At 35.9% G+C, this 16625-nt stretch overlaps 1 protein-coding gene across 1 annotated transcript in view; it reads right to left on the bottom strand.

The window, feature by feature from the left end:
* LOC149802701 (synaptogyrin-2-like) overlaps nucleotides 1-16625 on the bottom strand; it is a 66685-nt gene that overhangs the window by 35700 nt on the left and 14360 nt on the right. Inside the window, exon 2 of the mRNA XM_089952097.1 lies at nucleotides 7368-7584. Within this exon, the coding sequence (XP_089808223.1) occupies nucleotides 7368-7584 (217 nt within the window). The remainder of the gene's footprint in view (nucleotides 1-7367; nucleotides 7585-16625) is intronic.

Here is a 16625-nt window from a genome sequence, read left to right as displayed (position 1 = left end):
TCCAGATCATTAGGAGCATTATGTAATGTCTGATCTAGGTCTGTGCAGTTTGCAGGTGGACTCTTCTTATAAGAGAGAATATATGGTAGATATTACTGCATGCATATCATTTACTGTAAAAGTCATAAGCACCAGCTTTAAGTTTAAAGTCAAACTTCCCTCCAAAAATATAATGGTTGTACCCAATCCAATTGGTATTTTTAGTAGGCATATATATGGCCACAGTGTTAGGCTACATGCTAAACTATATATTTCATGGCAATAAGATCAGTGCCAAAACAAGCAGCCAGTTCACATTTTAGAACAATGCATGTATATTTTACTGAATTTAAGGAATTTTCCCAAGTTTTTACTGTATATCATTGGAAATGTTTGCGCTTGCATATAGATGCATATTCCAGTTATCTAGCATTTTGGAAGTATGTAAACATTAAAATTTGAATCTCCCTGAAAAGAACAGTATTCTCGAGGAAAAATAGTCATTTTATATTTCAACTGTCTAAATTTGGTACAAACATTCATGAAACATACAGTTACAAAACACAACTTAGGTGTCAGGAATATTTTCGGGTCCTGTTGTGTATAATTGTTAAATAAGGTCTAGTAACTAAGACTGCTTCTACATGTGACACTAGTTATTTAATTCAGTCACACATACTGTTTTGGACAAAAAATGCTGCTACCCTATTCACAGTTTCTTGCATCTCAAAAACTGCACTTTTCAACCTATTAAGTTGGAAATCCAATAATGGTGGCTCCAAACTGAAACTCTGAAAATTAACTAAATACAAAAGCTTATAATCTGAAATATTTTTTATTTTTTTTTACAAATAGTGCAATAAAAGGATAATGTGATGCTACTGTGCATTGTAAGCTGGCCATTACATATAAGGAAGCAAGCAGATCTTTTAATGGGAATGTAATTTTCTTTCCTTGTCTTGTACACAAGTTGGAAAAATGATATTTGTTCATCCCAAATAACATCAGATCTTAGAGCCAGCTTGGGAACCTATTATTATCAGTTATTAAATGGCACAATGGAAGACAGCATGCAATATTTGTCTTCCAGCCCGATGTTTGTATTGATCAATATTCTGGCAGTCAGCTTATTCCAAAGCCAGGCCACAAATAAATCTTGTTGTAATTAATATAATCTTCCAACAGTGTCCCAGGCTAGGTACCAGTAATAAATGAGCCTCTGCTTCCACTGATTGATACTTACCAATAATAGTACTCCACTCGCACATTCTCATGGTTTTATTTGTACAGTAAAACCTGTCTTGAAAGACAGTTGCCATGTGAGACGACCTGTCTTGAGAGAACACATTCTCAATGCACATATTTATTATGTAGCATTGTGACCTGTTATGAGAGACCACCTGTCTTAAGAGACCATAAAGTTTTGGCAAAAAGAGGTGGTCTTTCAAGACAGGTTCTACTGTAGTAGGATGGCAACGAAATGCAAGCATTTCAAACAAATGGTATCTGAGTTTTTTGCCTGCAAATAATGTTGTAACTATCACTACCTATGTGTAGTTGAAAATATGTGCATGTGTTTTTGGATTTTTAATGTAGCTTTAACAATTTGAATCATATCACTATGATGTCAGCAGTGTGATAGTTTATACTGATGTCTAGTACTGGGCATAATGCCACAGACATGAGGCATCATGTCCCACCCAATAACATTATTCTGGCACCAGGCAGGCCAGTCCTAACACTAACATCTTACTGCCGAGTGCCAAGCAATGCATCTGTTAGTACCATTATTGGGGTCTTTGGAATGACTTGGCCAGGTTTCAAACCCATGACCTCCCACATCCAAGGTGGAAGCTCTAACCACTTACGCCACTCAAGTGGTAGTTGAAAATATGAAACATAATTGACCGGAAGGGGGGGAGGGGAGGAGTTTGCACAATTAATCTATGTGCAAATGATCATAAAAATAAAGCTTCCTTTCCTCCTCAAGATACAAGGGTACTTTTTTTTTAAAATAAAAGGAGGGTCTTTAGATTAAGCAGGAGGGACATTTAGCAGTCAGTGTATTATCAAATCAGCAGTTCCCATTAGGAATAATTGCATTATTATAATCAACAGCTCCCAATAAGAGTCTGTGTATTATCAGAATCAACAGCTCTCATTAGTCTGTGCATTATCTGAATCAACAACTCCCTTTAGGAGTCTGCATTATCAGTGTGTGTTTTGGATTTTTAACGTAGCTTTAACAATTTTTCAGTCATATCGTTACAATGTCTGCAGTTTGGCAGTTTATAGTGAGGTCCAGCAGTGGGGCATCATGTCCCACCCAGTCACATTATCTTGACACCATGCAGACCAGTCCTACTAACCTCTTAAAGCTGAGTGCCAAGCGAGGCAGCTATTAGTACCATTTTATAAGTCTTTGATATGACTTGGATGGGGTTTGAACCTGAGAGTTACCACAACCAAGGCGGACACTCTAACCACTAGACCACTCAAGTGCATTTCAGTTTTGAAGTTGATTCTGGAAGCAATTAGCTATTAGCAAAGCCCAGGAAAAATAAAGTTCAGAACTCCTGGTTGACTAGAGTTTTACTTTGCGAAGCACACCAACAAACAGGGTGGGGTGGTGGAGTGTAATTATTTGCACATATTGCAAACTACTTATTTCCTATGTCATTCCTGTCTGTACAATGCCAATTGAAAAAGTAGCACCACCTGTATGCAACAAATTCTACATGCTGAATAAAACATCCAGATTAGTTCTCATTGTTGATATTCAATACCCTAATCTTCTGAAAATACAAACAATTGAATTAATTGACCTATACTTTTCTGGACGATTTTAGCCATTTAATCAAGAAACAGATTGCTTGAACAGGGTTCATACAGAATTCTGAATGATAAATTCAAAGACTTTTCCCAAACTTTCAGAGACCACAAACAAAGATTTCCAAGACCGATTTTTGCTAACATTTTGCATACAAGTTATGTTATATGAGAAAACAATGAATGCAAAATTATACAATACTGCTTAATGATGAAATTCAAACTATAATTAATCAAATGAAAGAAACCAAGAAAACTCAACTACATCTAAATCTAACAACCCTGGGCAATTTTATTTGTGATCATGGAAAGAAATTTAAATGTTTGGGTTTATTTCAATTTTAAAGACTTTTAAAGACCTCAATGTAATCTGGTCAATTTTCCCAAACTTTCAAGGCCTTAAAAATGCTACCTCATTTTTCCCAAACTGTCAATGACATTCAAAGACCGTAAGAACCCTGTTGAAAGACAATAATAAGCACATGCTTGTGTATGCACAGTTGATTTGTGTTGACAAGTCATCAACACCCACTAACAGTGTCGTTTATTGCTGCTGTATTACATGAAAAGCCCCAATTAAACTTGAAAATATTATGCCCAATGAAATGGTCAGTCCCAAATGTGATATATATTCATTTTTAAATACAAGCATATCTCAAGATCAGACCGCATCAGATAGTTTTGGCAATATTAACATTATGGTTGTCCAAAGCAACCTGGTTCTGGCCAGAGAACTGAGCACAGAAGTTTGAACATTAGCATCATCCCGTTGCTAGCAGACGTAGTGATGAACATCGATGACACCTGCATTACCTTAAAAACCGCTATTGAACTATCGAGAGTAGCAGAACCTGCATCTAGATAAACCTATATCTTGCCATCCAATGGATTTAAAGATATAAATTTACTGGTGCATGTTTTTATTTAATGACAGTGGGGTTGTGATTATGCGAGTGTTTGCATGTATGTACTTGAGTATGGTGATGATATTTGGCAATACTAATTTTACCAACTATTTGATTTTTTTTCTCTGCAAGTGTATTAAATGCTTTGAAAAAGACAGACACATGATTTTCAGGTTTGAATTTCTAATCATTTTCTCTACGCTTAATGAAAAGTTAGCTTTTTCTAAATTGAACATCACTTTTTTGGTCATGTGCACTAACCCACTCTGGACTTCAAAACAAGCTTGGAATCTAAACAAAAATCCAAAACTGTCTGGGATTATGGTAGGCATGCCCATTAGGAGTTGGTGCATTATCAGAATCAGCAGCTCCCATGAGGAGATGGTGCATTATCAGAATCAAGGGCACCCATTAGAATCAGTTCATTATCAAAATCAACAGCTCCCATTAGAACCTGCTTTATGTTTTAATTCAACAGCTCCCATTAAGAGGCAGCGCATTATCCAATTACAGCTCCTGTCAATGTAGTTAGGGTCAGAAGCAAAGCCAGAAGAGAAAAAAAATAGCCTAACCTACTCCAGTCAAGGACAAGGCATAATAGAAAAGTGCCTGCTTGTCAAGAGAAGTAAATGCCCTATAGACATTTAGTTTTTGAACATAATCTCCCAGCTGAAAAAAAACAATCAGTTAAAATTTTGATTGTGTTTCATCTTCCAAAACAGTTTATTTATAGAAAAGGTACCCTGGCTTGACATTTTCATAACTTACACCCATTTTTTCTGCATTGTTGTAACTTCTTCACAACAGCAAATGATACTAATCCTTGGTAAAGTGAAAGTATATACATGTACTAATCCTTGGTAAAGTGAAAGTATCTATATGTACTAATCCTTGGTAAAGTGAAAGTATCTATGTGTACTAATCTATGGCAAATTGAAAGTATGTACATGTACTAATCCTTGGCAAATTAAAAGTATATACATGTACTAATCCTTGGGAAAGTGAAAGTATCTATGTGTACTATCTATGGCAAATTGAAAGTATGTACATGTACTAATCCTTGGCAAATTGAAAGTATATACATGTATTAATCCTTGGTAAAGTGAAAGCATATACATGTACTAGTCCTTGGCAAATTGCAAGTTATACATGCACTAATGCTTGGTAAAGTGAAAGTATATACATGTATTAATCCTGGAAAAGTGAAAGTTATACATGAACTAATCCTTGGCAAGTCAAAATATTGAAAAGCCAAAATGGATAATTAGGTTTAAACTTCAATGCCAAACCTATAACATGTCTAGACACAGTTTAGGGAGTAAGACAAGTGGTACAAAGTTAGAGTGGTTAGCATGCCCCACATTTATTTTAATTCCTGAAAGTACATATAAACTGTTGGAAAAAAGAACCTAAATCAGAAGCTCATTAACACATTAACCCCTGGAGCTTTTTGTCATTTTTGCTTGAAAATCGAGTAGGAAACACATTTTGAAAGCTATTTCTGAACAGACTCGAAAACACCAAATCCCGGGTCATCTTTCAATAACATACTGCCTAGCTGTGTTAGAAACATCGTTTTTCGTTGGCTATTTGACGTGCGCATGAGCAGAAGGGTAAAAGTTGGAGTTCTTTTTTTTTTTTTGCTAAATGGAGCCACTATTTTGTATGGAGACCACTCTTTATTCCAAATGCCCATCTTATCCTACTTTCTGCAATGGCTCATCTGTCTGTTTGCAGTTCATACCAGTTTGCCTTAGATCTGAGACCAAAAAGTCTAAAATCCGGACACAAAATCAAATTCCGACTATGGGTGAATTTTGGGTTAAAAAAAGTTGGGTCCAAAAAATGAGGTTTTTCTATCTGTATTTTGTAGTGCAACTAGATATTCCAGATTATTTGGTATCATTGTAGAGCTACATCTGTCTACCTTTCTATAATACCAACCACTTCAGTGTATCATGCATGACCATGACACTACAGAGCTCGGCAGTAGGCTACTACCTCCTGCCCCGTAAAGTCGTCGCTAGGGGTTAATGTGTTAATGTTAAAGCTTGAGTAATCTGAATCTTATTTCAAAGTCCACTACAAAACTGATCAGCGCATGGGCATATGGTTAAAGGAGGATACTTGTTCTTTCAAGGCCCTGAAGGACAGAAGAAAGGATATCTAACAATGTACTGTTGTAACTGGAATAAAAACTGGGCACCTGACTCTTTACACATACCATAATAATGTAAAAGAAGAGATGGAATCAATCAAATATGCCACCTGCAAAGACTTGCTTTCAACATGGTGATAAAGATGCATGTCATTATAAACTTTTAAGATTTTAAAAAGAAGAAAAAACAAGGTCAACAATGTTGATGAGGCATGAATGTAGGTCACAAAACTGCTTTAACTGTCTTTTAGTATTGTGGCATGGAAGTATAGTACTTAGGAAGTATACATGCAACAAGTTTCATCACTAAAAGCAACACGGCTACAAAATACTGTCCTAAAAACAAACATTTGGCAGGCAAAGTCAATGGGGTTTGAATGGTACATGTAAGTCATAATGATATACAAGGACTGAAATTTATGCTAATCTAATATCCCATGGTTAGTAACTAAGCCAATGGATTACAGAAACCCAGCCATCACTAATCCATAGAAGCAATGAAAAATTCAGCCAGTCACCATCATAATAGTTAAGAAGTGGTTGTGAGATGGCATTCCATTCAACAGTTAACTGAACTGCTTATTGTGTTAACAGAGGACATTCTGTACCAACACTCTGCACCTGATGATGTACAATAAATGCTTGTGGCATAAATGGACAGGTCTTAAACCATTCACCCACTCATCAAGTATAATTATTGTCCAGGCAGTCTTCATGCACTGCCTTCCAAGCAATGACTTCATTTCTGATGGTAAAAAAAGGTATAGGGTCTGAGGCTGATAACTGATAATCTGAAAAGCTCATGTCTGCCAACTCCATGAATAATCCAGTATTATACCAAACAAAGTGTTTCAGTATTGATATTACTGTTGATAAACATTCAATGCATTTTGTAGTGTCAGCTGCACATATGCAGAAGTAACTTCAAGGTTCACAGTTGCCACTGAAATAGCAGAATTCAGATGGTGACAGGAGAGAACACAATCTCAAATATGATCAAAGAGGTAAAGAAAAGTACCAGAAATGCTGGGAAAATGAAAACATATGGGAAGTATAACCCAGGAGAAGCTGTGATGTTGCTCACTTTCTCCACAGAGTATTTCAAGAAATATGAAAATGTGTGTGGGTTACTTCTCAAAGGTCTTCACAGTGAAATATAGCTGTTATTGTTTTTTGAGTTGATGTTAATAAGTGTTAAATATGAAATTGAACTTATTTCTGTTTGATTTTAGCCAGGATCAGTGAAATTAAAGAAGTATCAGTTAAAAATGTTACCTTGGTGATCCTGCAAATTAATGAAAAGAAGAAAAACAATGGACCAAGTTTGGATTTCAGATCAAACACGAGGTTACTTTCAACATTTTTTTGATATTTTGAATCCAACAGATAAAAAGAAAGCAAAGTAAAAACTTTGAAAATTTACGCAGTAGTGCTCATTTAATATTTAGAGCTCTACTACACTATTCAGAGACAAACAGAATGGTGAATGTGTATACCTGAGAGTGACAGATCTGCAATAACGGCATATTTCCGATGCTGAACACTGCTGATGTTTGGAAATAGGGCATCTAGTACCAGAAATCCTGTGCAGAGAAGGAAGGCTAGAACGCCAATTGCCACACCATAACTACATGCACCTGAATCATTCATCTGGCACTTATGATTGAACCATCCTTCTGAAGAGAGGCATCCAAACACAATAATGGAAAAAACCTGTAAGCAAAAAAAAGACAAAAGATGTGTTATTGTCATCCACAGTGATATGAAGCTCTCTATTTGAGATACATTAAGTTTAAGGGGGGAGACAGGGCTATTAGAACAATGCATACTTCTTGTACTTACAGTGGCAAAGTAAAGTGGTATTAATTTTCTGCACTACCCAAAGTCAATATTTGTACTTGTACAACCCACAAGGGCAGTTCATACATTTGTATTAGTGTTTAAGAGCTCATTGGCACAAAAATGGCTATATGTTGCCAAGTAAAAGTTCTATTGTTTTAGACCCTTCCAAATAAATGTAAACAGGAAATACAAGATGAACAAGGAAACGTGTAAATCCTGAAAAATGAATGGTCAAACACTTATAAAAACCACTTTCCCAAAGAATCCCAAATTTTCTCAGGTGATCTATCATTATAGTTTCATTATCAAGTTGACATATAAAAAAACGCATACATCCGCCTCACTGGACGGAAGTCAACACATTCAGTGAGTTCCACTGTCAGTGAACACTGGCATGGTTTACCCTTCAGGACATATGCACAAGTCAGGCAAATGTGTCCAGTACACAAAAATTTAACAGTAGCAGCTCATCAGCACTGTATACAGGTTGTCACTTTACCCATAAAGTCAAATTTTATAAAATTTTCCGACCAAACTACACATATACGTAAATAAGTGTAAACTGAGACATTTTTGTGCCCAACATATTTTGGTAAATCTACTGTAGATCCAAAATCATTTCAAGATTTCTTACTTTTTACAAGGCTATTTTTGCTAGAATGCATATAAAATGATGAAACAATTCTGTTTCAATTAAATTCATGACTGATTTGCAACATGTAGCATGATGTTTCTGTCTTGATATTGTTCACTTTCAGATCACCATCAAGCACAGAAAAAATATAACTGGTAAGTTATCACATATGCATCATTTTCTTTTTATTCTAGAGTGATTGTGAATGACTTTACATATAATAGTTTTTATCACATCATTTAATTCTTTAATGAATGGGTATCAAAGGGCAAATATATACATACAAGAAAGTATATGGGTATGATGGTTAATAATTATAATTGTTGATATGATTTTGCATGCCACAAGCTCAAAGGAACTTGATACATGGCCATACAACATGAATGCCAACCACCATAGTGATGCAATTGATGGGCAAAGTTTCGAGACAACCTGGGTCCATAACTCCATTAAATTTTGTCAGAAAATAGTGAAAATCAAACTTTTGCATCTTCTACTATATAAAGCTTTTAGTGTTTTTTTCTAAACTTGCAACTTGCAACTAACCTGACATGACAGTCATACATGGGTACAACTATAAGCCCTCTTCATAGAATCATGGGGATATACAAAATTGTTCAGCTAATATTGCTACCTTCCAAAAATAATTACTCAAGATAATGATGAAATAAAAATTAAAAAAAAACTGTATGACATATGTTACTACAATTAAGAACAAGCATGGCTGCGATCCAAATGTTCATATGTGTAGGATTTCATAGGGTTATATGAAATAACTTCCTTTGTTAGGACGATAGAGAGTATCGTGAGTTAACGATACTTACCTAATTATATCTGATTTTGTAATGTTTGAATAATCTTATTGGTTAAGGATTGCTGTGAGTTACAATCTGTGAATTTCATGCAATAGTAATCGAACATGTAGTAGCATGTGTAAAAGTATACAGTAATATTCGACAGACACTCACATGGTAATTTAAGACCTGCCATTGGAAGCGAGGTCAATGTCCTACTGTACTAAGTCAGAATTTACGCAGTGTGTGGACAGCCAACGTACTCTGAGTAATGTGAGGGAATTTTATGTATGTCTAGAGAGTGGGGTATACAGAAACTTTTGTCTTTTAAGGAACAGCTTTCTGGGAAAGAGACGGGACAGTCTGAAGACAAAAGTCCTAGTAAAAACAAGGACAAGGTCAGAATAAAAGGATCAGGAAGTCCATGAAGGGGCAAAGCATAGAGCTTAGAAAGTTGATGACCTAGGAGGATGTTGATATATGGTCAAGGAAGGAAGGTGATGCAAATCGTTTATTGAACATTGCACTCTTTTCACCTCTCGTTATGATGATAAAATAAATCCAAATTGGACACTCCTGTTAGATTCTATTGACATAATCTAACTTGAATTGGAATTGCCATTATTAATTTGTTCTGATTAAATTTATTATTTTCTTGTCAAAGGGGGCTCGTATTGCTTTATTTCTCCCCAGTATTCTCGCTCAGTTCTGTTGAAATTCTATTCTTCTTTCACTCCTGCTGGGCTATAATAACGAGGGAGGTCATCCTCGAGATAATGCCAGCCAAATCCAATTAACCACCCATCTAACTAAGAGGGCGACATTACAGCCAGGTATAACAACATTACATTGTACATCAAACAAAAATGGTGGGCAATTGACTTCAAAAGGATACATTTAAAGTTTAATATCGAAAGTCTGACTACATACCAGAAAGAACTTTTATACGTGTATTTGAGGGAAAGGATGTATTTGTACAAACACAGACTGGCAGTGAAAAATCGCTTATATATATATATATATATATATTAGTCCAGTCCAGTTGTGCGCACCCCTTGTCTCAATCATGGAGGAACAGTGTTCAAATTTAAACAATTTGATTTTGACTGGATTTTGTGGCAAGCCACTGCATCCAATGAAATTGACAGACCTGAAGCACCTTATTCTGACTACCATATATACTAGCGTATAAGCCGAATAATTTAGGAAAAAATAAAGGCCTGGAAGAAGAGGGTCGGCTTATCTGTGGGCCAATGTATAAACTTAACAGTTTTTAGGTCGTTTTGTTGACTATTGTAATGGCTGTAAATCTTGGGACACAAAACAATAATTTGTTCCATGTCCTAAGACATAAACATGTAAACAAAATGTAACTTTCGGTGATCTGACAATTATTAAACTGTTATGAAGTACAATGATTGATTTTGTTATTATTTTGCATGTGCGTATTTTCTGATTTCTCCAACACGAAGTTAAATAAAGGTAAATACAGACTTCATAATTTGCGGGCTGATTGAGTTTACCTGGGAGACCATGCTGAACTATAATGTACAGCACTTACATAGTTCAAAGCATGCATAGCTTCACTTAAATCCTTACTTATTCCCAAACATAGATGCAGATTTTGCTTTATTCATTGTTTCAACCAAACTGCGTTCTTCCGGATAACATTTCAGTTAGTCCTTAATAGCTGTTTCATTAAAGTTGAATCATGCGCTCACGAGTTACTCATTTTCAATGATATAAGCGATCCTATAAATTGAGTTAACATTTTTAAAAAGATATGCATGTTTGTTTGTACAAGGCAAATAACCATCATAATTTACATGTTCATGAAGAGTGGTAATAATAAAGGCTAAAATTCTCATAGAGATCAACTAAGATCAACATCAATCAATTTTAGTTTTGTGTTTAAGCTGAACAAACATAACTTTCCACACAATGGAAAGCTTGATGTCTTGGTGTCTCCTATATTGATAGTCGGCGAATTTGTCTTTCGTTTTGTGATAGCAGTACAGGCCACTTAATCATTAAAACCCTGAAACTGGCTTGTGTAAGAGGGATATTTGACCGGTAACTATACCAGTTTAACATTGGTATATATGGTATAAAAATACCAGGTGTTCACTCGTGTAAGTTTCTTTCGTAGGAATGGAGCTATAGCATATAGAGTTACAACATTCATAGTGATCATTCTTGAAATTTAAATTGTGGATGATTTTATTGTTTTGGTTTATCTTTTGGTTCTGGTTTATTATTTTTATTATTGTATTATTACTATTATTGTAGAGGTAACAAGAATCATTAATTTACGTGAATAATGTTTAAACTTAACATTCTATTTAGCGAAGAAGCGAATGCTTTATATTAAAATACTTATTTTGTCATAACAATAATTCACAGGTGATACAACAAAACATGTAGGACTTTTCTTGTTTAGAAGAAATGAAAATCGAAGACATAATGTAATAATCAGGAGTTCTCTAAAAGAACACTGGAAGATATGAAATCGGGAGGTAGGTGTGGAGCGACCCCAAAAATTGGGAGGCTTTTCTTCCCACCCGGCATGAAAGTTAACAAGTATGTTGTAATGTCGCTTACATCAAAGCAAACTACAACTCAGCTTTTACGGCGTTAGCATAATTTTTGAGGCATTATTTTCAAAACTTTGTAAGAAAACAGAAAATTAAATAAATTACTTTTCGAACAAGTTTATACCATTTCATTTTAATAATCATGCACGCCAACCTCAAGATAAGTATACATGTAATTTTTTTAAATACAAGTTTGCCTAAATAAATGCATTTAGAACTTACCTCATACATCTTGAGATGCCTCGGAGTTGTAAGTTGGCTTAAATGCTGGTCATGCACTGTTTAGTGTTTATACCTGTTTAGTTTGGGGGTCGGCTTATACGCGACCTTTGCCCTTCAATTACATCATACAGTACTGCAACTTAACCCTTTACCTCATACAGCAAAGTTACCCAGTGCAGTGTGCTATAAACAGAACACCTGTTACCTATTCGACTCCACACGCATAGGCCTGCCTGTTAAATGTTAAGTAATGTACAGAGATCTCGGAAACGCTTAATTACACATATTTGGACGCCAATTTTTGATCTGGGACGCAGAAAATAACTGAGGCAGGATTCCTCCATACGCATGTAATAGGTGTGCGGAAAATTCAAAGACTTGCCAGTCCTGCTTCAGCCACTTGTTTTGTGGGAAAATGTGTGATCTATTAGCTGTGCTGATATTTACAATGACAGAATTCAGTGACTGAAAGACCCCTTGATGTACATACATGTTGCCATTATAAGAGTACATAAAAAAGAACATGATGCAATAGCTGGGCGGCCAGTTCAAAGGCTTTGACTGGCGGCTGGGTGGGAAAATGTACTGATATTTACAATGATTGAATTCAGAGTCAGAAAGACCCAGAGATGTACATGTGATCATCTATAAAAGTACATCAAAATAAACAACTTTAGCTTTCGTTATTGTGTTCATTTCCGAATGTATCGGAATAAGTAGTGCATGAGAATCAAGACATGTTTAGACTTAGACAAAATGCCATTCGTAAATTTGGATCAGTATTTTGGGGTTAAACGGCAAACTTAGGAAGATTGTAACGAGATTCAGAAGAGTGCTAAAGCTGCTAGAATTGATAGTTCGGATAGGACAGTAGCTAAGTGTAAGAAAGTGTGTGATGCCTAGCTTAGTGTTTGGAATAAATCCTTACTTGGACTGACAAAATTCAGTATGACTCTGATGGACGAACAAGAGCTATTTAAGAGGTACATTGATTGACCATACTTTTTTTTAAATGCCCCTCGCCTTATCCCGGTTAGTTCTAGTGTTTTTAGTGAAATGTATTCATCAATAGATCAGTAGCTAGGCCAAGTTTTGATATCAATTATGTTGACAAACTCCTGCCCATTCACAAGCATATGTTTTGATAGCAGACTGACCATTGACCCTTTTTCGAGTAAGGTAGCAACTATCAATTTCCTGCATGATATCCTTTGATGATAAAACATATAAACATGTTTTTTAAGATCAGAATTGTTGATCTGAATATATATCAACTACCTCTTGTACACTATTTCATCATAAAATTAGTTTGAAACTGTAAGTGAACCAGTAGGCCTAACGGAAAATAATGGCAGACTTCGCTAAGTCTGGGATGTACCAGTTTATTAGATTGTCTGTTTTCGTACATCATCGGGCAGATATTTTCAGAAAAATATACGAATCATTGAAAGCATTGAAAGCAAAGGTATTATTGAAAGCAAAGCCAAGGTATTATTTTGTTAAAGATTTAACTTTAAAACTGCAAATTATGCAGGTCAGAAATATAGAAGACAATGCTATGTTGTGGAACTTGTGAGATGCGCTTTAAGGTTTAAGCTGTTTTTCGACCTGAGACATATTTGTGAAAATACGGGGAAAAAACAGCAAATCAGATACTATTTAACCATTGCCTAAAATTACTACAAGGATGTAGACAAATAAATAAACCATAAATTTTCAATCCTGTCAATGGACTGTTGTAATGAAGCTATATTAAAGTGAGTGATGACATTACGGAAACCCCTCTATCTAAAAATAGATGCACTCACGTCTGTAGGAAAGAAGGGACTGCAACTTTTGATGGTGGGGCTCCTATTTTTACCAAACTGGGAGTCCTGTACTCCTTGTTTTAAAATCCTAGCGAGATCTCTGAATGTAGCGTTATGTTACGTTTAACAGCAATTTGAACCATTTTACATTTTTGGTAGACATCTATTATGTGTGGAAAAATTTAAGAGTAAAGTCCGATTGTTATAGCTGTGTAATTATTTTTCATACTCGAAATTTACAAGTTTTCTGTCCGCATCTACATCACTAAGTCATCTGCATTTGATAATTTATAAAAACTAAGTGCAGCCTACATCAATATCAGAGCTTATTTACCTATTCAAGCTTTCATAGTTGTGATTCTAATTGTGAAAACTTCGTAAGTATTGAATGATATCCGCGACCTCCATTTTGGAGAGTGGAGATTACAACCCAGTTACTTTAAATAGCAAATTTCAACCAGAGCATAAATAGTGACCACGTGATCTGACATAATTGTCATTCACAGAAATGAATGTAGTATCCAATAGGAGTTTTCCCCAAAGGTGGCCTATGAAAATCCGCTTTAAATGGCATCAAAAGGCACTTCCATGTGAATTGAGTAGAGGTGTCAAAAGGCGCTTGCATGAGGTAAAGGGATATTTAATAAACATCTATCTGCAGTTTTCACCCAAAGTATAACTTATTATATTAGCCATTCTGACAATAAGAGCTGGTCTAACAGCAATTCTTTTGAGGAAAGTCACAAAGTATGCATCATTTCTAGAATCACTGATCCTCTCTGTGACACCCCAACCCACCTCCCCTTTTATGCCCAAAGTACAGTAGTTTGCATGAATTGGTGTAAGCAAGTTTACAATTCTTTGTGCACATAGGTACCTGCATCACTATTATGCTCAACTAGTCTATTTATTATGCACAGTCATCAAGCACAATGCTTTATTTGCCAACATTTCATCACAATATCAAACCTGGTTGATTCATGTGTAGTTGCCTAACCCATAAAAATAAGGAGGCACAAATCAAGTGCAGTACAGTATTCACAAGTAAACCGAACTAAAGAGCCTAAGGAATTAGAACTCTATCATCAATGTTCCCCCTTTCCTTATATTACTCTCTGGCCTTAAGGCCCTGCAACTTGAAAAATTCTGCAGCCCTCCAGAAAATGTACTGGTCCTCTTTATTTGCTTTTCACAAGTCTGTAACATTTTGAAATGGACAGAAGGTCCAGCTGCTTCAAGTTTTTGTTGACTTGACCTGAAAATTACTGACAGATAGGCATTTATTTTAAGCACTGTCTGACATTCAACATTTCATCATCTTTGCAGGAAAAGAATTCATAAATAAAAGTGTGACCTTAAACCATAAACCATCTTTCTATGAAGTATATTATATTCATCATGGATTAGAGAAAGTCCATGTTTCTATACTGTAATTTCCTGCCCATGCTGTTGTCCATCATGGACCAGATATAGTAGTTGTTGTTGTTCTAGGGTTTAATGTCATTATTCAGCACAAGATAGGCTATACATGGTGGCCAGTATAACTGGTGGAGGAAGAACCCTGGAAAACCCAGGGAAGAACCACCGACCCACGAGAAGCTAATAGCAGGCTTTCTCACGTACCCACGCTAGCCGAGCCTTGGACTCTAACCCACGCAGACAGAGGTGAGATGGCAGTGATCCAGAATGGTGAGGGCTTTAGACCACTCGGCCACTCGGGGCCCCAGATATAGTAGTAATCATGGACCATCACAGCTCATAGCTGACCAATTCAGTTTGATTGCCCCAGTGAGGTACTGCCAGAGCTAACACTGTCACGAAGTACCCATTATCATAGCACAACAAATACATTTTTAAATTTGACAGTGTGAATTGGCATTATTTTCATGTGAAAGTTAAAAAAAAAATGGCTAAAAAATGTTTAAGTTCTGACAATTTTTATTTGTACATGATAAAGAGGCAGTTGGATATGTGACAGAGATTAGGCTTAAAACTCCCTCAAGCTGCCTATATGGGTGTAAATCACTTGATGCTCGTATTTGTTAGTAACAGTACTGGTCAGTGATCCACAGGTACCAGCATGTGTTAGGGGGTTTGAGTGACAGACAGCTATATGTTAACTGTAAATTCAGAGCAATATGATTTTGTAATATTTTGCATCCAAAACATCACAAGGAACTTACCTCCTGTCAGCTGAGCTACAGTAGATGATGCAGAACGTTCTTTTTAATTTGCACTTAATGCAATATTATATTCATAGACTCGCTCACTAAAACGCCTTGATATACCCATGTTGTCAGAGATGAAAGAGACATTAAAGAGTAAACAATCCCATGAGAATATTCAGGTGCTTCACAAAATACAAAAAGAGAGTAGCTGGTTCATATAAGAAGAAAGAAAATGTTTCAGCATTATGTAACAAGATTGCATGGACTATTTTATTCAGTTAAAATAAAGAATGCTAGAAATACTTTGATTTGTATTTGCGCCATTCCCTCCCGTCATTTTCAATTCTCTGCAAAACAGTAAAATGTGCATAGCACTACCCAAATCCAACCTATGTGCCAGACTGTAGCATTTCCAGACCCAATATACATGACCATGTGACAACTTTTCTCAAGAACAGGATGCATGTTTATCTGTACTGTTGACGTCTGTTTGTACAGACCGCTCTGGTGGCCTAGTGGTTAAAGCATCAGTATTGGATGAGAGATGTCATGGGTTTGGTTCCCGGCTGAGTCATATCAAAGACTTATAAAAATGAAAATGGCACTAACAGTTGCCTCGCTTGGCGCTCAGCATTAAAAGGTTAGTGTTAGGACTGGTTGGCTTGGTGTCAGGATAATGTGATTGGGTGGGG

The sequence above is a fragment of the Sinohyriopsis cumingii genome, chromosome 3 (genome assembly GCF_028554795.1).
Source record: "Sinohyriopsis cumingii isolate HCF-2022 chromosome 3, ASM2855479v2, whole genome shotgun sequence".
Lineage (NCBI taxonomy): Eukaryota > Metazoa > Mollusca > Bivalvia > Unionida > Unionidae > Sinohyriopsis > Sinohyriopsis cumingii.
The sequence above is the reverse complement of the archived record's forward strand: the minus strand, read 5'-3'. Positions and strand labels throughout refer to the sequence as shown.